General features: G+C 44.1%; 1 protein-coding gene across 1 annotated transcript in view; it reads left to right on the top strand.

The window, feature by feature from the left end:
* LOC124711197 (lysosome membrane protein 2-like) overlaps nt 1-22,944 on the top strand; it is a 222,793-nt gene that overhangs the window by 141,370 nt on the left and 58,479 nt on the right. Inside the window, exon 4 of the mRNA XM_047241127.1 lies at nt 15,010-15,154. Within this exon, the coding sequence (XP_047097083.1) occupies nt 15,010-15,154 (145 nt within the window). The remainder of the gene's footprint in view (nt 1-15,009; nt 15,155-22,944) is intronic.

The following is a 22,944-nucleotide window of genomic DNA, read 5'->3' on the forward strand; positions in this document are numbered from 1 at the left end:
TATATTGCAAATTTTACATGTGCCAGTATTAAACGACACTGCTGTGTTTTATTTTACATGCCAGTCTTATAAACAAAGATATAGTTAAAGTATAAAAAATAGTACTAGAAGACTAAGAATAAAACAATGGTAGTGTAATGTACGGAATTAACAGGTACCTGTGACTAACACTGAAGCAGGTGACATGCATTATTGCCCACTAAAATGTATGCACAAAATTATAATAACAGTTTATATTACCTTTTGTTTCTTAGTAAAATGTAAAGGAAAAGGAAAAACTGAAGAGTGGCTAAAACTTATGAGACAGGCTATGTTATTATAGAATATCACTTGCACATAAGTATATAAAAATGCTTATGAAACAAATATAGAAACATAAATCGCGTATATACCATTAGCCAGAAAGTAGAGGGAATTTAAAATACAATGTTACAAGCCGTAGTGTCAGAATATTAAAAGGATTAGAATTTGCACTACGCATTCTTAAAGGGAGACAGAGTAAACATTCTAAAAACAGATTGTCAGTAATAAAATAATATGTGGTAAAAATAATAAAGGTTAGAAAGTATAAAAAGTTTTTAAAGGTTTGAATAATTTTTAACAAATGAGAAACAGAAGAGTGAGCAACCAACTGCACGAACAGTTCGACGACGTTTGCAACAGCATGAACTATCATCTCGGAGACTATGGCTGCGGTTACCCTTGACGCTGCATCACAGACAGGAGCGCCTGCGATGGTGTACTCAAAGACAAACCTGGGTGCACGAATGGCAAAACGTCTTTTTTTCGGATGAATCCAGGTTCTGTTTACAGCATCATGATTTTCGTATCCGTGTTTGGCGACATCGCGGTGAACGCACATTGTAAGCGTGTATTAGTCATCGCCATACTGGCGTATTACCCGGCGTGATGGTATGGGGTGACGTTGGTTACACGTCTCGGTCACCTCTTGTTCGCATTGACGGCACTTTGAACAGTGGACATTACATTTCAGATGTGTTACGACCCGTGGCTCTAACCTTCATTAGATCTCTGCGAAACCCTACATTAGAGCAGGATAAAGCACGACCGCATGTTGCAGGTCCTGTAAGGGCTTTTCTGGATACAGAAAATGTTCGACTGCTGCCCTGGCCAGCACATTTTCAAGATCTCTCACCAATTGAAAACGTCTGGTCAATGGTGGCCGAGCAACTGGCTCGTCACAATACGCCAGTCACTACTCTTTATGAACTGTGGTATCGTGTTGAAGCTGCATGGGCAGCTGTACCTGTACACGCCATCCAAGCTCTGTTTGACTCAATGCCCAGGCGTATCGAGGTCGTTATTGCGGCCAGAGGTGGTTGTTCTGGGTACTGATTTCTCAGGATCTATGCACCCAAATTGCGTGAAAATGTAATGACATGTCAGTTCTAGTATAATATATTTGTCCAATGAATACCCGTTTATCATCAGCATTTCTTCGTGGTGTAGCAGTTTTAATGGCCAGTAGTGTAACAGCGCCGCGGCACTAACATCAGTTCATAGACTCCTTGGAGTCCAACAAACCGGTACGGATAATAATAACAAGATGTGGTCGATCGTCGTGGAATCAACAAATTGGCTGTACACCCGAAAGCACGACGTACATCAGTCACGTCGATTAAACCTGAGAGATCACACCAAGTCATTGTGACCGAACTACATCCTTCCGCAACTGTAGTGTGGGGAATAAATTATTTCACAGTGGTAGAGGTTGAACCTTCCACTTATCACTGGTTAAAGCATGGATGGCGCCAGCGAGTTGTGATACGCGGTCAGCTGAGTAATGACGTCAGCGCCAAGAAGACAGTTTCTGTGTTTTGCGTCACGATGGCTGCCTGGTGGTATTCACGTTGACGCAGCGATGACACTCTTCCAGATGTTGGCTGACCTACGTAAGCGACTTTCGTGCGCCGCCTTATCAAGGAAGAGAATTTCATCACAGCGACTCCAACGCTGCAGTTTCTTTCGCCGGCGAACTGAAGTCCATACTCGTGTCCGAGTGCGAGAGTAAAGTGCATGAGGTATCGTCACGCTTGCGCGTGCGCTGTACAAAACGCATGAAGATGTGTAAGAGACAAAACTCTGAGGGATTCCGAGAACTACAACTACACAACCACAACGGACAAAAAAAATTACTTCCCTCCATAACAGTCGAGGTGCATTACGAAGCCTGTGAATTCACCAGTCTGGAACGTATGCATGCAGCCTTGTAAACACAAACGTTGTCATCTTGGAGCACAGGAGCGTCAATAGCATACTCATAACGAAGTAGCAGAAAGAGCAGCGGCTCGTCATGAAACAAAAAAGCACCACCAAAATATGACAGAACCATCCACAGCCAGAACTACACCCTCCCCACACTGAGGCTAGAGACCTTATAGGGACGTTGTTGCACTCGAATCCTTAAATCATTTGAAGAGGCAAAATTGTCAGGCCTGGGGCCACACGTCTGCAGCCAGCTGCTGGTCAGTTTCCCCGTTGTTTATCACGTTGAAGACTTGCAGCCTTTGGTTTAGATGCAGGTATCTTGATAAAATATAGATATGTCCATAGTCTTTCCCAAAAATATCGACATACACTCCTGGAAATGGAAAAAAGAACACATTGACACCGGTGTGTCAGACCCACCATACTTGCTCCGGACACTGCGAGAGGGCTGTACAAGCAATGATCACACGCACGGCACAGCGGACACACCAGGAACCGCGGTGTTGGCCGTCGAATGGCGCTAGCTGCGCAGCATTTGTGCACCGCCGCCGTCAGTGTCAGCCAGTTTGCCGTGGCATACGGAGCTCCATCGCAGTCTTTAACACTGGTAGCATGCCGCGACAGCGTGGACGTGAACCGTATGTGCAGTTGACGGACTTTGAGCGAGGGCGTATAGTGGGCATGCGGGAGGCCGGGTGGACGTACCGCCGAATTGCTCAACACGTGGGGCGTGAGGTCTCCACAGTACATCGATGTTGTCGCCAGTGGTCGGCGGAAGGTGCACGTGCCCGTCGACTTGGGACCGGACCGCAGCGACGCACGGATGCACGCCAAGACCGTAGGATCCTACGCAGTGCCGTAGGGGACCGCACCGCCACTTCCCAGCAAATTAGGGACACTGTTGCTCCTGGGGTATCGGCGAGGACCATTCGCAACCGTCTCCATGAAGCTGGGCTACGGTCCCGCACACCGTTAGGCCGTCTTCCGCTCACGCCCCAACATCGTGCAGCCTGCCTCCAGTGGTGTCGCGACAGGCGTGAATGGAGGGACGAATGGAGACGTGTCGTCTTCAGCGATGAGAGTCGCTTCTGCCTTGGTGCTAATGATGGTCGTATGCGTGTTTGGCGCCGTGCAGGTGAGCGCCACAATCAGGACTGCATACGACCGAGGCACACAGGGCCAACACCCGGCATCATGGTGTGGGGAGCGATCTCCTACACTGGCCGTACACCACTGGTGATCGTCGAGGGGACACTGAATAGTGCACGGTCATCCAAACCGTCATCGAACCCATCATTCTACCATTCCTAGACCGGCAAGGGAACTTGCTGTTCCAACAGGACAATGCACGTCCGCATGTATCCCGTGCCACCCAACGTGCTCTAGAAGGTGTAAGTCAACTAGCCTGGCCAGCAAGATCTCCGGATCTGTCCCCCATTGAGCATGTTTGGGACTGGATGAAGCGTCGTCTCACGCGGTCTGCACGTCCAGCACGAACGCTGGTCCAACTGAGGCGCCAGGTGGAAATGGCATGGCAAGCCGTTCCACAGGACTACATCCAGCATCTCTACGATCGTCTCCATGGGAGAATAGCAGCCTGCATTGCTGCGAAAGGTGGATATACACTGTACTAGTGCCGACATTGTGCATGCTCTGTTGTCTGTGTCTATGTGCCTGTGGTTCTGTCAGTGTGATCATGTGATGTATCTGACCCCAGGAATGTGTCAATAAAGTTTCCCCTTCCTGGGACAATGAATTCACGGTGTTCTTATTTCAATTTCCAGGAGTGTATGTCGGTGATATTCTTCCCACTGATACATCAATATCGAAATAGCAATATCGAGTGCCATATTTTTATTTTATGCTACATTTTTCACAATTTTCGGTAAATATTTAAATTGTCCTTTTCTAATTGTAGTAGAACGTAATTTTACTTTATGAAGGAGTCTTACTACCTTTTGAGCTTTCGTCACGTATAAGTAGCACAAACAAGTAGTCCGATAGCATTGTCGGGAGTCGGTGTGAATAGAATAAAAAGATTTCCGATGTAAAGAAATAGCACACCAGTTGCATTAAAAACCAATTTTTAACGCAACTAGTGTGCTATTTGTTCATATCGGCATTCTTCAAAAACAGTTGCTGAAAATGGTGAACAAAAATCTAAATGACAAGACCAATCTTTGCGGTGTGCCGAGACGTGTGAGGGCAAATACTGACGTAGTGGGCACTAAGCGCTAACAACAGAAACTGCAACGTTTAATTTCACCGCGAAAATTTTGACACTACAGCTGCAAGATCGCTGGCATCGGCAGAAATGAAAAAAAAAGAAGAAAACACAGGAAAGTCGACATGAAGTGTTCCTGACAGATCCGCTATGTGACGAAACCGAATGACGAACCCATCGGACACCTTTTACTGTGCCACTCACATGCAATTACCATTGTTGGCAAAGTGGTTATCACCAAGCGTGAACGCGCTCTAACGAAGACGATGCGGCTGCTAGCTTGTTGGCGTACAGAATATCTAAATCAGTACTTAAATATACGACTCTAAAACCGTCCGTACATTTACAATTTACAGCTGACATTTTTATGGGCCGGAACGTCAATATTTTTTCCATCGATTTTTCGCCCTTCTTCGATATAAAGAGGACCAATAATGATACTTTTTTAAATATCGATATATCAGATTCCCGATATTTTTAAAAATATCGACAGTCCTATCTTAGTGTAATCAATTCTCTTTTGCGAGGTGCCAGACTGCACTTGTTCATTGCATGCATTGTTCACTCGGAAACTGGTTGAGATGAATCTTCGTTCACTGATAGCAACAACTGCCACTGACAAGGTGTGACACTCATAGCAAATAGAGAGTCTAAAAAGAACCGGACAAGTGCGAGTAGGACTCGGACGTGTACAATAATAATAAAAATAATAGTAATAATAATTTCGTCTGTCCCAATCGCGTGCTGCAAGTCTTTCTATTGAATGTCACTTCGACGACTTGCGTGTCCCTAACCGACCCCCAATTATCCAACCGGGAAAAGGAAAGATACAGGGAATCCGAACCACGAGCCCGCATCTCGTGGTCGTGCGGTAGCGTTCTCGCTTCCCACGCCCGGGTTCCCGGGTTCGATTCCCGGCGGGGTCAGGGATTTTCTCTGCCTCGTGATGGCTGGGTGTTGTGTGCTGTCCTTAGGTTAGTTAGGTTTAAGTAGTTCTAAGTTCTAGGGGACTGATGACCGTAGCAGTTAAGTCCCATAGTGCTCAGAGCCATTTGAACCATTTGAACCGAACCACGTGTTTGTTTTTGGTGACTCCTCAAAAAGATGAGAGGCGACGGCTACGTGGAAACAAAGACTGAAAAATCCGTAATGCGAATGAGATTCGATCACCCGACCTCGCAGTTTCCAGGCATGCACTTTACCGCTAGATGAGCAGGCTCGACATGTGTATCCACAGTTCGTCTGTTATCTTTCGGTGAGCGAGATGATATAATTACAAATTAACAATTTTCGTATTTCTTACTTTACTTGTACTGTGAAACCTTATTTCTTGGCCTACAGAGTCCGCCAGAAAAATATACACCACTTTAAGGAACAGAAATTATTACTTGTGTGTTTATTTTGCATTTAATAATTGATCACACATGTTGTACAACCTCCAGTTTAGCACGTGGTTACTTTAAATGTTCAAAATGTTCACCGTTGGCGGCCTTACACATAACAGACCGACGAGCGGTCGCAGCAACTACGTCAGTCAATGTTACAGTGGAGATCGCTGCACAGCTCGCTGTTATCTTCTGGCGAGGTTCCTCCAGCGTGCGTGGTCTACGTCGATAGTCGTTATCTTGCACAGTTCACCACAAGTAAAACTCCATAGGTGTTATATCTGGTGACCGTGGAGGGAACTTTATGGGCCCGCTTCGTCTAATGCAATGCCCCAGAAAATTGTCATCCAGGAAAGGATGGTGGTAGTGTGGTGGCGCCCTGCCCTGTTGGTACAATATCTCTTAACCAGCTCCATAAAGCGCAGGTATACCTGGCAAAATTTATGTGCGTAACATTGCCAGGTACACTTCCCCAGTGACAGTAGCATCAAGGAAACAGGGTTTTACTGAGCACCTAGATGATAGTTCACACCATATATTAACCCCTGGTAGAGCGACCGCTTTATCCACATAAAAATGTGGATTTTCCGGTGGCCAGTACACACTGTTATGCCGATTCATGGTTCCATTAAGTTTAAATTGTGCCTCGTCACTCCACACTACCTTCGACACAAATTGTTCATCAGTTACCATTTGCTGATATCATTCGCAAAAATGCATTCGGCGATCAGGATCGTCATTAATCGCTCGCAGCTTTCAGAAATCTTCGTAGCTTGTACTGCTAACCCCCACTTCAAGTGCACATTGCGTAGCAGACTTCTCTGGAGAAATAATAAACGTTTCCAACACGAGAGCCGACGAATCAGGACTTTAGCTGTACGTTGTCTTCCTGATCTTCCTCTATGAATATCACAAGTTGTCCCATGCAATTCCAACTGATCAGTGATGCGTTTAATTGTTAGGTTGGTTGGCGGTTCTGTTTAAAACTCCCGCCTCCACTGACGTTGCACTTCAACGGCATTATCAAACTTGAAAAACCACTTCACAATACATTTTCGTTGCTCGAATGTCAAGCGTGCTCCAGCCACCTTGTTTTCTCAATATCGAGATGGAAGTACTAACATCTGTTGAGCCAAATACCATACTACAACATGTCTGTGTAAATATAAAAATAAATTAATTGTGTTTGCATAAGGCACCTGTGTGTCATCTTCTGTGGGTCAGTTTTTATTTCTGTAAAGCAAAATACAAAATTTGTAATAATATATCTATTTTAGGCCTAAGAATTGCAATATGTGCATTTTGCTTTGTTTTGTTAGACGCTCACCTTATAATTACATCACTAAATGAAGTGCATTCTTATATATCAGTTTTTGTGCCCTTTTTCGTCTTTTTTTTTTTTTTTTTTTTTTTTTTTTTTTTTTTTTTTTTTACAGCATGTCATCTGCAACCTAGTTTGCAGATGATATGCTAAATTATTATAAATTTGGTATAATACTTCACAGAAATAAAAACTGATCCACAGAAGATGACAGGTAGATGTCGAAACATGTCTGAGTAAATATAAAAATAAAAAATTAATTAATTAGTTAACTGTGTTTGCATATGGCTGATTTTCAAAACAAACCAGTCTCCCCATCTGTTTATAACTACGACAACTTACAGTTATTTGAACCCGCTTACTGAATTCAAACTTTGATCTTCTTCTACAATTTTTACCCTCCATTCCTCACACTTTTGCATGTTTTTTCCATTAATGAATTGACAGTTCAGGCTGTGTTCTATCAACCGACCCCTTCATTTAGTCAAGAAGTGCCATAAATTTCTTACTTCCCTCATTCGATTCAGTACCTCCTTATTTGTTGTTCGACCTACCAATCTAATCTTGAACATTCCTCTGTATTACAACATTTCGAAAACTTCTGTCTTCTTTTCGTCAGAACTGCCAATCGGCCACGTTTCACTTTCGTACAAGGCTATACTCCAGACGTACACCTTCAGAAAAAACTTGCTAACACACCTGGGTGTTCTGCGAGTTTTACTGTTGTGTGTAATCTCTGCCTGCTCTCCGACCAACCAACCAACAGTCTGGTTGGAGTCCACACAGCGAGTACACAGAAAGGCAAAACTCGCAGCACCTGAAGACGATGGCTGGGCCTACAGTGCAGAAAATGGAAACAATAGCTCGGCAGAACAGCCAGAAGCTCACTATTAATCAACAATGCCGAGAAAATCTGAGAGACACCTTCAGTTTATACTAGATGCTAACAAAGTTGTCTTTTTCAGTTATGTTTTTCTTCTTATTGCCTGTCTCCAGTGTTTCCAACCCTGGCCATCATCAGGTATTTTGCTACCCAAACAACAAAATTTATGTACTACTTTTAGTATGCCACTGTGCTGAGTGCATGCCACTGTGCTGAGTGCGGAACACGTGGAACTACGATACTGTTTCTCTTCTGAATTTCTACAAAAGTGAAGTGAAACTAAGAACTGAGTTTAAAAGGGCGCAAAATTGTCAAAAGTGAATGTGCAAACAAAATATTTTTTCGACTTTTGCTTATGCTAAAAACGAAAAAGCAATGGTTTGCAGAATATGTAAACAAGACGCAAAAATACCAATGAATAAAAGCTAAATGCGTCTAGTAAATTATTCTTTAATTATAGTAAGTCTAAGACGGAAGAGTTAAGAGTAATTCATTGCAACAGTTGCTGTGGAAGAGGGCAACACTAACAAACCTGTTATGCGTTCATTTTTCCAACGCTTTATTCAAAAGTGGAACGCTTGAGACATAATCTGAAATTAGTTCCTGAACCCTCTGCCAGACAGTGAATTGTGATGTGCGGAGTAATCATGTAACTTACATGTCGACGCAGATGTATATTTATGACGATAAATATTTTCTTTATGAGCATTCTTGTTAAGACATTAATAACGCATTATTCCCACAGCACACGTTTTTTAAATGCCTTTATTTCGCATTATTTGTCATTTTTGTTAGGAGATGAAGACCAACCAGACGAACGCTTCTAATTATCATGTATCCTAGTTCAGACTCAAGAGGTGTTCTTTTAAGAAAGGTTTAATATCGTTTCTAAAATTTGAATTTCAAAACACGATAAACACAGTAAAATAGTAGATAAAAGAGCTGAAGTTAATGCCGTGTCTGTTGATTCCCGTAAAACTTGTAATACAGTTCTGCACGGTCACGTTGTAAACAAAATACGTACATACGGATTATGCCAACAGATACGCAGTTCGAGCGAAGAACCATTATTTTAATCTAATTGTAGACATGATGAAAAGCGAACGTACTGGCGTACTTCACGGTACTGCAATAGTACAAGTCGTGTTCATATGACCTGGTGATAGTGTTGGCAGTTGCGGACAGGGAAGTGAAAGCTGTAGAAATTTGTTACGAAATGCAAAGAGAACCGTAGTTTCTGAATACATAGTGAAAATTTTGACAGTTGACTCTAAATAGAAATAAATGTAATGTAGCGTGTGTAAATACACTATGTGATCAAAAGTATCCGGGCACCAGGCAGAAAGTGGCTTTACAAGTTCGTGGCGTCCTGCATCGGTAATGCTGGAATTCAATATGTTGTTGGCCCACCCTTAGCCTTGATGACAGCTTCCACCCCGCAGGCATACGTTCAATCAGGTGCTGGAAGATTTCTTGGGGAATGGCAGCCCATTCTTCACGGAGTGCTACACTGACGAGAAGTATCAATGTCGGTCGGTGAGGCCTGGCACGAAGTCGGCGTTCCAAAACATCCTAAAGGTGTTCTATAGGATTCAGGTCAGGACTCTGTGCAGGTCAGTCCATTACAGGGATGTTATTGTCGTGTAGCCACTCCGCCACAGACTGTGCATTATAAATAGGTGTTCGATCGTATTGAAAGGTGCAATCGCCATCCCCGAATTGCTCTTCTACAATGGGAAGCAGGAAGATGCTTAAAATATCACATTAGACCTGTGCTGTGATAGTGCCATCCAAACCAACAAGTGGTGCAAGCCCCCTCCATGAAAAACACGACCACACCATAACACCACCGCCTCTGAATTTTACTGTTGGCACTACACACACTAGCAGATGACGTTCACCTGGCATTCGCCATACCCTCACCACGTATCGGATCCCCACATTGTGTACCGTGATTCGTCACTCCACACAACGTTTTTCCACTGTTCAATCGTCCAATGTGAAAGCTCTTTACACCAAGCGAGGCGTCTTTTGGCATTTACCGGTGTGATGTGTGGATTGCGAACAGCCTGTCGACAATGAAATCCAAGTTTTCTCAACTCCCGCCTAACTTTCATAGTACTTGCAGTGGATCCTGAAGCAGTTGGGAATTCCTATGTGATGGTCTGGATAGATGTCTGCATATTACACATTACGACCCTCTTCAACTGTTGGCAGTCTCTGTCAGTCAACAGACGAGGTCGGCCTGTACGCTTTTGTGCTGTACGTGTCCCTTCACGTTTCCACTTCACTATTCTATCGGAAACAGTGGACGAAGAGAGGTTTAGGAGTGTGTAAATCTCGCGTACAGACGTATGACACAAGTGACACCCAATCGCCTGACCACGTTCGAAGTCCGTGAGTTCCGCAGAGCGCCCCATTCTGCTCTGTCACCATGTCTAATGACTACTGATGTCGCTGATATGGAGTACCTGGCAGTAGGTGGCAGCACAACGCACTTAATACGAAAAACTATGTTTTTGGGGTGTCCGGATACTTTTGATCACAAAGTGTGCACCTCCTGCAGGGAAAGCGCCAGAACGTCACCCAGTAAGTCAAAATGCGGACGAAGTTGTGTGTTGAGTGATCGTGACGGACTGTTACTGAAGAGAATTGTCATGAAAAATAAGAGGGCGACAGCTGTAAAAATCACTGCAGAACTGAACGTCGCACTCGCGAACCCTGTCAGCACCAAAACAAGACGAAGGGAACTCCGTAAGTTGTGAATTGTTGGGCGACCTGGAATTCTAAAACCACTTATCAGTGACCGAAATGCCTGAAACAGGAAAACGTGGTGCCGAATCCATAAAACCTCGACTGTGGAGCAAAGGAGAAAGTAATTTGGTCTAATGAGTCTTGTTGCACACAGTTTCCAATTTCTGACCCAGTTTACTTCCCAAAAGCGAAACATGGCAGGGGTTCGGTGATGGCCTGCGCAGACATATCGTGGTGTTCCTTGAACCCCATGACTTCTCTGGAAGCTCGCATTACTGCGAAGGATTATGTGACCCTTTTGACAGATCAGGTCCAGCTAACTCAACAGTGTCTGTGTTCCTCTGTCGAAGTGTTCTAAGACGACAGGGCCCTGTCCACACAGCCTGTGTCATCCAGGACGGTTTTGTGAGCACGTGGATAAATTATTTCCTGGCCACCACAGTCAGCAGATCTCAATATTATTGAACCTGTGCGGTCTACTGTGGATAGGCAGTCGAATTAAAGCGAGACTAATGGAAAAAGTTAGTAAACTGTCTATTATTTAAAAAATAATTGCCATAACCTTAAGCACATTTATCCCCCCTGTGACACAAGACGGTCAGCGCCTTCATGGAAAAATATTTGCGTTTGACTGCGGAACCATAATCGTGCCCAGGTGTGCACCTCTTCATCCGAAGCAAATAGACGGCCACAGATTTCTTCAAGGTTCTAAAAATTTGGAAATTGCATGAGGCAGACCAGAACTGCACGGTGGATATGTAAAGGCTTCCCAGCAAAACTTCCGCAGCTTAGCCGAAACAATGGGAAAGTAATGATGATCTTTTCCTCTGGCTACAAGGGACCGTTGCTCACCGACTTTGTGGAACACGGCGCCACAGTTTAAGAAAGGCAGGATGTGACGCTTTGCCAGGTCCAAACACCCTGGAATGTTGACGGACCAGATCAGTCTGTTGCAGGATAACGCTCGCCCACTTCTTGCCAAAGCTTTTTCGACTACGCTACACAGTTTTTTGCCAGGAAGCCATTACACGTCCTCCGTACAGTCTTGATTTCTCCCCAGGCGATTTCGACATTTTTTCATCCCTGAAGAAAGACTTTCGTGGCTGTCTTTTTACTTCGGACGGACAGGTGAACACCTGGATATTATCATTCTTCCGTAGGCAACCCGAAAACATTTTTCCATGAAGGCATTGGCCGCCTTGTCTCGCAGTGGGATTACCAGCAGTTTACTTACTTTTTTTCATCTGTGTTGCCATTTGACTGGCTCTCATTAATTCCTGGTCGTTTAAGGGGACCTGGACGTGAATGGGCTGCACTTTTATACCTCGCTCTCAGTGCACATTACTCTTGATCTACAATGCGGAGGAAGGTGTGGTTTTTTACCAACAATGAATGATATTAACTGAAGCTGTAAAAGAAAATTTATTGAAATAGCTGTTATATTTTAAGAATTACAGTATTTTGCCTAATAGATGGTTTATAATACAGGTTCCCATTCTGGTACCATTTTCTGATCCATCATCAGTCTAATAGCATTCAAACTGTCGCAGGGTGCTGTCAACATTCATAGGAACACATTATTCCTCTCGTTTTGTAGTTTGGAGTATATCTGAGGAAATAGAAAGACCCTTGTTATACCACATTACTATTTTATCTAAAAAATGCCGCTAAAATTATACACAGAATGACAAACATAGATCATTTCTGCGATGTATTAGGCATAATACTAAGATACTATCCCATTCTTCACTTAAGAGAAATTTGGTGAACATGGATAAAACCATTGTGAAGTTACATGTACCTAATGTTCTGAAAATGTAGTTTCGAGAAAATGAGAAAAGAATGTTCAGTGTTTTTGACTCACCGTATGCCTCTTTCAGAGCATTCCAGCGGCATAATCTTGCTGGCCAGCTGCTTCTTTATCCTCTGTAGACTTCTTCAGAAGCCTTTTCCTTACTCTGGACTCTAGTGGTGGCTTCCACAGCCCTTTCAGCTTCAACTAGTCGCTGACGGTCTATGGCAGTCAGAGCAGCTATCATATTATTTCCTGGCTGGATGCCTAATTTGTCCGTTACTTTTGTCCTGCTGATTACACCAACATTGAAACAGATGCCAGCATCCATCAAATCATTTTTGAGTACTGTCCATCCAACAAACTCTGTTTTTGGTACTCGTTGCCACGCGCAGCTGTTGAAACGCTCATTAGGTTTTGTGTACGGACATGTAGACATTTGCTAAGTAATTTTGTGTCTGCAAGGTCCCTGTATAGTAGTTTTAATGTTTCCATGACTGTGGCAGGGAAGAAATGTTTATGGTGATATTCCTTGCCTGTCGCATGAGCGTGGCTGATTTGCAGACATTTGTTGAAAGAGCGTTTAAGACCAAATCAACAACTGAAAATTAGATAAAAAATACATTTTTTGAAACTTTGATAAAATTGTCTTTCAGATGGTGACAAAAACATGTTTTCGAAAATTTCAGTCATTTCATGCCCAGATTCCCTTAATGTTCGTGAGAGTTCAAGTGGATAACTTTTTAAAAACAACATCGACGACCTAGAAGCAAAAATAAGGCATCAAAATTAGTAAATAAACGAAAAAGATACCGTATATTAGTTATCTGTACATTAATTTCTGTCAGTGAACCCGAGGGCCTACTTGCTAGCCAATCTTGACACTGCCAAACACAGGAACACCATGCCCTCACGGCTAGGTGTTCCAATTAGAGTTTACAGCAGAAGTGTCCACTAAAGTCTGTTGAATCAAATCAGTTACTACGCCAGTGACCTAAGCTCACAAAGGGAAAAAACTATCAAACAACCAAGGCCCCAAAATCCCCTAAGTGGCCTACTACGAACAACGGGCAATTTGAAAGGCGCGTCGTCAACCATTGTGGTAGTAAATTTACGCGCCTTTAGTTATAGCTCATCTTCCTTTGAGTTATATCACAAACATAATGTTGAATACAGCAATTTAATTTACAAACAAACGGCAACTAATCACTGTTAACCGATTTTCTTAGTACTACAAGAAATTTGCCAGGTGAGCGCCAATTTTAGCATTCCGTTGTTTGGTACTCCAAATCTCTGAAGTGAAATGTATTTGGCATCATATGATTTTTTCGCTATCTGATACGCCGCATTATCTAACTGTGCGGTGTTCTCACCAAAGTCTGAACTATTTTACAGCATCACGAAGTGAAAAACTTTCCGCTTCATTTCCAACAGTACTCTCAAATACAGCAGCTACAATTAAAAAATGCCAGACAAGTGCGAATAGGTTTTGATGAGTGAGTTAACGAGTATCAAAAAATGTGAAATAAATGGCCACATCTCTTGACTGCAGTGACTTAGAAGTTTAAGTTTTTTACACCTCCAAGGAACCATAAACCTTAGTATTTGACATAAATTTCAACTTGATACCCCGCCCGTGCCTTAGCAAAAGGGGTCTTAAGAGACGAACAGGCAGACAAATACAAAGTGACCGACTGAGGTATGGAACCCTAAAAAAGGATCGTTAAATGAGTGATATATCACTTCAGAAAATGTTAAGTGCTATGACAGAAAAAAAGTGGCTCTGAGCATTATGGGACTTAACAGCTGAGGTCATCAGTCCCCTAGAACTTAGAACTACTTAAACCTAACTAACCTAAGGACATCATACACATCCATGCCCAAGGCAGGATTCGGTCCTGCGACCGTAGCGGTCTCACGGTTCCAGACTGACGCGCCTAGAACCGCACGGCCACACAGGCCGGCTATGACAGAAAGTCCCCAATATTAAACATCTAAACATTTCACGTACCTGTGAAAGATGATACTGGTTTTCATCCAGAATTTATTTGCGCAATTAAACACTGTATAACTCTTCACCATTTGCTTCGCCTACTCTAGAATTTATACGCAGCACAGTTACGACTAACAAATACTATACATACGCACGGATAAACACATAATATTCGGTTTGTGTCGTTAAAAGTCACAATAAACACCTTCTTAACAGACCACCATAATGACGTCCACCCGAATGGTCAAAATATCCCACGACCTCAGCGCCCTCCGGAAGCCTTAGCAAACTATATTGTTTTACAGTTTACAAGTTTCGTGAAAGGATGTGAGAGATGATGTATGGAGATATAATAGACCTCAGTTTATCGAGAATGCGATAAAATAGTGTTGGTCGGCACAGACGAGTGAGTGTCTTGTGTTTGGCAGGATGCAGCTGGAACGGGTCAACGTCCGCCTGCACCCGGACAACACGGTGAGCTACCAGGAGAAGCGCAGCTTCGATTTCGCGCCGGAGCTCTCCGTTGGCAACCCTGACGTGGACAAGGTGGTCGTGCCCAACATCATCCTCATCGTGAGTAGCCTATTCAGGTGGCAACACTGAGTGTCCATTTTGCGTGCTCTGTGACTCCTGTCAGCCAGACATATGCTACCTTTCCTTCAATACTCCCGCACCACCCCGCCATTTCTTCTTATTTTGAATGTAGAAAAATATTTAATGTTTTAATAATTAATATTTTGTTCTTGATAAAACAAATTCTCTGATATGCAAAGCTTAAGGGGACATTGTATGTCCTATGCCACCAGTGTTAAATTATCGAATTTTGTGACCCATTATCTTGGAAAATTTTTAAGACACCAACAATTTTCTATAATTATTGAACGCACCTTTCTAGATACACTGAACTAGAATTATTACATAAATTGTGTTGTGGCGCATGTTATTTTTTTTTTCAAACACTCAGTTTTTTGACAGAACTTTGTAAATAAATGAACATAAAAACAAAAGAATTCTGGATATTTTAATTATTCTAGTTCCATATGTATTCAATCTTCCACTTGGCATGCTGTGAAAATTTCATGTCTCTACCGTCAGTACTTTTTAGAAAACGGGACATTTATTGTAAAAAATGTTCAGAGACATTGAGGTTTAAAGCTTTTGTTACTACAAATTCTTATACAGACTTAGATTTCTGCGTCATTTATGCACTATAATTGCCCTGGCCTATAGTCTATGTCTTCTTCAGTGTCACAACAACCCAGTGCTTGCCTCCTCCTTTTCTTTCTTGTTTCTTTTGTCATTTGCTGAGCAGCTAACTCTGCTTCACGTACACGAAGCTCATCCAGTTCCTGCAGTCCTTTAGCTGTGTTCTGTCCAAAACTTACCCCTAACTTCTCCAGAACCTTAATTCTTTCATAGTTCCCACCATTAAAGTTATTACAGCATCAGACACTGCTAACGTTAGAATCATAAGGGCAACAAATACATTTTTAGGCACACGGCACCACACAACATTATTGAAGGACTCATTCACATTCTGGGTCTTCCCATGTAAACACTTCTTTAGTAGCTCAGGATTTGCCAGATCTCTGTAAATAGGTCTGATTGCCTCCATTACTGCCAAAGGAAGATGATGTTTATGTGTAAATTTATGCAGGGTGCCACAAAATTCAACTTGCCTATATTTTCAACAAGTGTTTGATGGAGATGTCAACAAAGCATGACATGGTTTGCTTCACTGCTAGCACACGTGTTTTCTAGTACTTCAGAAAATAATTCAGGTCTCACATATCTGTTAACTGCAAATTTGCGTTTCTTGAAGTTACTTCTACGCTTACTCATTTTATTTACGTATAAAAAGCAATAGAAGTTAGCTTACTACAAAAATAGCCGATAATCACACTACTTTCAACGAAAACTAGTATCAGAAACAAAGGACTAATTAGTTTATTTGTAATGCCGTTTCTGAGACGTACCAGTAGGCGCAAAAGTAATTCAGAGCCTTCTAGACTGTGTGGTTCCCAAGGTATGACTGCTCAGCTCTGGCAGTATACGCGTAGCAGCGAAATTTGACAGTCACACGCAAACACTCAAAATATTATTTGAAGGTCTCACAATTGTCTGATTATAATGTATTATACACTAAAATGTTCAGGAAAGTCCAAAGTACATTATGCAGTATAAAACAGAAAATGTCAAATTCCAACGAACTTCACGTACAATGTCCCCTTAAGTACCTGGAAGCAATACGCAATGAGGCGAGCAGAAATTACGCTTGCAATTAAGAGACAATAATTACACTGAACTCACGGCAATTCATGATGGGTCTTGGACATTAGAAATGGTGGCACATCGTTCTTAATGGGATGCATGCTCTGCAACGTGCCCCCATGCTGTCCACAAAGTTGGTAAGGAGTACTGTGGTAATGCGTAACATTCCTCCACCATTGTGATTGGCAAGTGCTAGTTGGTCATTTTGCTGTAGTACGTCTCTCTACCGCATCCACTCGTGCTCTGTCGGATTTAGGAAGGGTCACAGATAGGCCTGTCTATACGCCGGATATTCCCTCGTTCCAAGGGCGCAGCTCGATGGGGTCGACCATTGTTATCCATTAAAATAAAGTGAGATCCAAATGCACCCCTGTAAAGACCTACAATGGGAAAGAGTACAGCGTCACAATAAAGTTGAGAGTACTGTGTTCGAAGTTCCTGAGGCGAGGAAGCCCATGCAAAATTATGCCTCCCCGCAACATAACACCTGGATCACCAAAAAACTGATGTTCGACAGTGTTGCTGGGTGCCTTACTTGTGCCAACATCTCGCCATACGAGAGTAGGTCCAGCCCATTCCTCTGACTTAAATCCCGTCAGACTCGTGTGGGATGTGGTCAGGAGCACAGCCACATGCACAAATGAGCATCCAGCAATTGCCAACCGCGCTGCTAGAGGAATGGAACGCCCTACGGTAATAACTCCTTACCAACGTTGCAGAGCAGGCATTGTGGTTAGTGATGCTCACGTACCCTATTACGAACCATCTCTCGCCTTTCGTATTGTCCAGGGAACCACTATGACTCACGGTGACTTCAGTGTAATTACTGTCTTTGAATGAAAGTGTCATTTCTGTTCGTCTCACTGCGTATATCTTTCAGTTACCTTCTATACTATACGGTACTATACTATGCTATAACAGTTCTTTCTGCGTATGCTCCAAGTTTCATAGACCTTTCCTACTTGGAAGTGAATGATTGTGCTAATGTTACTTTCGTCCTTACGTTCTCCACGCGTGTATATACCAAGGGTTGTAACTTTAATAGTGGCAACTATTTATTTACAGCTCGTGTTTCAAAGCTTTCCTTCCCTTCAAAGTAGTCACCAGTATTGTGTGTAACCCGTTGCGAGCGATTTTGAAGCCGTAGGATACTCTTAGCAGTGCCAGTTGTGTTGACAGTTCACGGTCTATTGCACGATGAACAGTTCTGAAGCGAATGCCGTTAAGTGTTTCGTTCAGTTTAGAAATCGAGTTGAACTCACGAGGGCTTAAGTCAGGGGAGTGCAGCAGGTGGTATAGCACTTAGCAGCCCCATCAGTCAAACAAATCAGTAACAGCTTGCACTGTACGTGCTTGAGTGTTGTCCTGGAAAATGATGGTCAGGTCCTACATTCTACATTCTACATTCTTCATTGATACTCCGCAAGCCACCCAACGGTGTGTGGCGGAGGGCACTTTACGTGCCACTGTCATTACCTCCCTTTCCTGTTCCAGTCGCGTATGGTTCGCGGGAAGAACGACTGTCTGAAGGCCTCCGTGCGCGCTCGAATCTCTCTGATTTTACATTCGTGATCTCCTCGGGAGGTATAAGTAGGGGTAAGCAATATGTTCGATATCTCATCCAGAAACGCACCCTCTCGAAACCTGGCGAGCAAGCTACACCGCGATGCAGAGCGCCTCTCTTGCAGAGTCTGCCACTTGAGTTTGCTAAACATCTCCGTAACGCTATCACGCTTACCAAATAACCCTGTGACGAAAAGCGCCGCTCTTCTTTGGATCTTCTCTATCTCCTCCGTCAACCCGACATGATACGGATCCCACACTGATGAGCAATACTCAAGTATAGGTCGAACGAGTGTTTTGTAAGCCACCTCCTTTGTTGATGGACTACACTTTCTAAGGACTCTCCCAATGCATCTCAACCTGGTACCCGCCTTACCAACAATTAATTTTATATGATCGTTCCACTTCAAATCGTTCCGCACGCATACTCCCAGATATTTTACAGAAGTAACTGCTACCAGTGTTTGTTCCGCTATCATATAATCATTCAATAAAGGATCCTTCTTTCTATGTATTCGCAATACATTACATTTGTCTATGTTAAGGGTCAGTTGCCACTCCCTGCACCAAGTGCCTATCCGCTGCAGATCTTCCTGCATTTCGCTACAATTTTCTAATGCTGCAACTTCTCTGTATACTACAGCATCATCCGCGAAAAGCCGCATGGAACTTCCGACACTATCTACTAAGTCATTTATATATATTGTGAAAAGCAATGGTCCCATAACACTCCCCTGTGGCACGCCAGAGGTTACTTTAACGTCTGTAGACGTCTCTCCATTGATAACAACATGCTGTGTTCTGTTTGCTAAAAACTCTTCAATCCAACCACACAGCTGGTCTGATATTCCGTAGGCTCTTACTTTGTTTATCAGGCGACAGTGCGGAACTGTATCGAACGCCTTCCGGAAGTCAAGAAAAATAGCATCTACCTGGGAGCCTGTATCTAATATTTTCTGGGTCTCATGAACAAATAAGGCGAGTTGGGTCTCACACGATCGCTGTTTCCGGAATCCATGCTGATTCCTACATAGTAGATTCTGGGTTTCCAGAAATGACATGATACGCGAGCAAAAAACATGTTCTAAAATTCTACAAGAGATCGACGTAAGAGATATAGGTCTATAGTTTTGCGCATCTGCTCGACGACCCTTCTTGAAGACTGGGACTATCTGTGCTCTTTTCCAATCATTTGGAACCCTCCGTTCCTCTAGAGACTTGCGGTACACGGCTGTTAGAAGGGGGGCAAGTTCTTTCGCGTACTCTGTGTAGAATCGAATTGGTATCCCGTCAGGTCCAGTGGACTTTCCTCTATTGAGTAATTCCAGTCCTGCAGAAAGTGTCATCACTTCTGTTTCTATGTTGTTCATTTTTGGTTAGGTTAGGGTTAGGTTAGTGTTGTTTAACGTCCCGTCGACAACGAGGTCATTAGAGACGGAGCGCAAGCTCGGGTTAGGGAAGGGTGGGGAAGGAAATCGGCCGTGCCCTTTCAAAGGAACCATCCCGGCATTTGCCTGAAACGATTTAGGGAAATCACGGAAAACCTAAATCAGGATGGCTGGAGACGGGATTGAACCGTCGTCCTCCCGAATGCGAGTCCAGTGTGCTAACCACTGCGCCACCTCGCTCGGTGTTCATTTTTGGAACACAACCTACGACCAGATTATAGATAGAAGTGATGACATTTTCTACAGGACCTGACCATCATTTTGCAGGACAACGCTCAAGCACGTACAGTGCAAGCTGTTACTGATTTGTTTGACTGATGGGGCTGCTAAGTGCTATACCACCTACTGCACTCGCCTGACTTAAGCCCTCGTGAGTTCAACTCGATTTCTAAACCATTCAAAGATAAGGGAAGTTAGAGCTCGTACTGAGGCGTTCAGACAGTCGTTTTTCCCTCGCGATCCGCGAGTCGAAAGGAAGGGGGGGGGGGGGGGGGGGGGAATGTGACTTTGGCGCGAATTGTGCCCTCCGTCATACACTGCTTGGTGGCTAGCGGAGTATATATGTAGATGTAAATTGAAGGAAACACTTCACGGCACTCGCTTCAGAACTGCTACAAATTCTTCGGGCAATAGACTGCTCCGCTCGAACTTTCAACACAGCTGGCACTGCTAAGAGTATCTTACACCTTCCAAATCGCTGGCAACGGGTTATACACAATGTTGGTGACTACTTTGAAGGTTAGTAAAACTTTGAAACACGTATCTATTTTGTACGAGCTGTAAATAAATAGTTGCCACTATTAAAATTCCAACCCTCGTACTTCAGTCACTCGCTGCGCCAAATACTCAGCCAGTGTTTCTCTAGCTGTTTTCCCAGTTTTCATTTCTTCCGTTTTTTTAACAATGATCTATGGCGCTTTTCAGACACAAAGATATGACTAAACGTTTTATCGGCTTGATATCTCGTAAAAAGGAAACTAATTTCCTTTTGATTACAGTTTTAATCTCTGTTCTTCTAGACTGAGGTGGTCCCGGTCGCCTACGGTGGACTGGAGGCTGAGCGGTGACCTCTCCAGTTGTCAGGATGATAGGAAATGACTGTAGACGCATCAGAAATGCCAAAGAAACATTATTAATTCGTGACACCTTTATTCCTGCTGAGAACAATGTGGCCCGCGTAACACAGGCTGGCTGAGCTTGGTGATATCAACGACCTTCCCTCAGTCCTCGCTGACTTGGAGCAGTGACACCAGCTCTGGGCCGCACCACTCTTGCTGGCGCAGTGCCGCCGGCTCAGCGGCGGACAGCAGGCCGCTGTGCGTAGGAGGCTCCAGGTTGGAGTCCCGGCGCTGTTGGCACGAGAAGCATTCTCGTAGTGCGGAGTGTACTCTATCCCACCCCGTCTTCTTCCCTGCTCCTCCTGCTGGCTCGTCTGCAGTGGACGGGCGGAACGGGCTGCAGTCCCCCAGTGCCGTCGGTTCACCCGGTTGTGACGGCGGATGCACAGGACCTAGGCCCCACACGATCTCGACGACAGCTCACTGATGTGGTCAGCATTGGCGGCGAGCGAGTCTGCCACGATGTCTGCTAATCCTGGGTTGATGATTGACAGCGGCAGCAGAGAGGACCAGAGCTGGTACTGTCCTCTCACGTCTGCTGCTGGATGGGCCGCCCTTACTGCAACATCTCCTTAATAAAGATTAACATGTCGACCACCAAACTGAGCGCTACGCAGCATCCCAGTACACATCTAACTGCAAGTGTAACTGCGAGTGTCTTGTTGCTATCAGAGCTGTCGTATTTAAAGGAAGCACGAGCGACGTCCTGACGTCATGCTCGTTTGTAATGAACTCATTTGTTCCACTTATACTGCTGATTTATCTGTCGTACTCGCCCCTTAGGTGTTCTTGTGACAGAGTTACATGTTGTTATGGCAGACTTACACGAAGTTATGAAATGCAGTACAGCTGACGCTATACCTCTGTCTTACACTTCGAAAGTCTCCGCCTAACACAAACCCGCGTGCTAAGCAATTCTCTCTCGGCTGTCGTGTGTAACCAGGCCACTGCTCCTGCGTGACGACTCATTCCGATACATGTGCAATCCTCTTACCTCTTGGCTAACCTACTGCCTCTGGCTCTCGGCATAGGCAACGAAACTTTGACAATATTCCACGTTTCCAACTCTTTACTATTCTGCGACACTACAGTGGAACGACAGAAGTAAAACTGCTCAATGAGAACTATATGGCTGCAGGGTGTTCTAACGATACAGGCTGCGCGGTGAAGCCTGAATTGACACCCAGCTACCACTTCCAAGGGCCGTCCGAGCCTTGGGCGCTGGCTGTGGCCGGCTAACGAACTTATGGGGACTCAACCCTGCTTGCCGCTCGAACGTTCAGTGCGCGCCGAATTATGTACGAGTCAGAATTGACCATTTGAAAATTTTAAGCGACCGCCGGAGAGCTAGACTGGCAGTGGCTAGGCTACCTTCACCCTATCCGAAGGATAGAGGGGAGGTGTACCGTCCGATATCCGGTCATTCCGTGCCGGGCCGTGAGGGGCAAAGGACGTGTCCTAGCATGCAGTGCCGGGCCGAGCTGGGAAAACACGTGTTTTGGTAGTACAAGTGGGTAATGTATGTGTCTGGTGGTGAGAGGTGGAACAGGAAAGTTATATTAACTGTGGATGACCTTATGCGTAACTGGATCTAGCGCAGCGATGCTTCCTAAACTTAGAACCGTAGGTATAAGATCGGTAATCTTATTGTTGTCTTGTTGCACGTTAAGAAGCAACTAACAGTTGGCTACTTCGGTCTGCAGAATAAACTACTGATTACAAGATTGCATTTTATTTATAATTACACTCCTGGAAATTGAAATAAGAACACCGTGAATTCATTGTCCCAGGAAGGGGAAACTTTATTGACACATTCCTGGGGTCAGATACATCACATGATCACACTGACAGAACCACAGGCACATAGACACAGGCAACAGAGCATGCACAATGTCGGCACTAGTACAGTGTATATCCACCTTTCGCAGCAATGCAGGCTGCTATTCTCCCATGGAGACGATCG

The sequence above is a fragment of the Schistocerca piceifrons genome, chromosome 8 (genome assembly GCF_021461385.2).
Source record: "Schistocerca piceifrons isolate TAMUIC-IGC-003096 chromosome 8, iqSchPice1.1, whole genome shotgun sequence".
NCBI classification, from domain to species: domain Eukaryota; kingdom Metazoa; phylum Arthropoda; class Insecta; order Orthoptera; family Acrididae; genus Schistocerca; species Schistocerca piceifrons.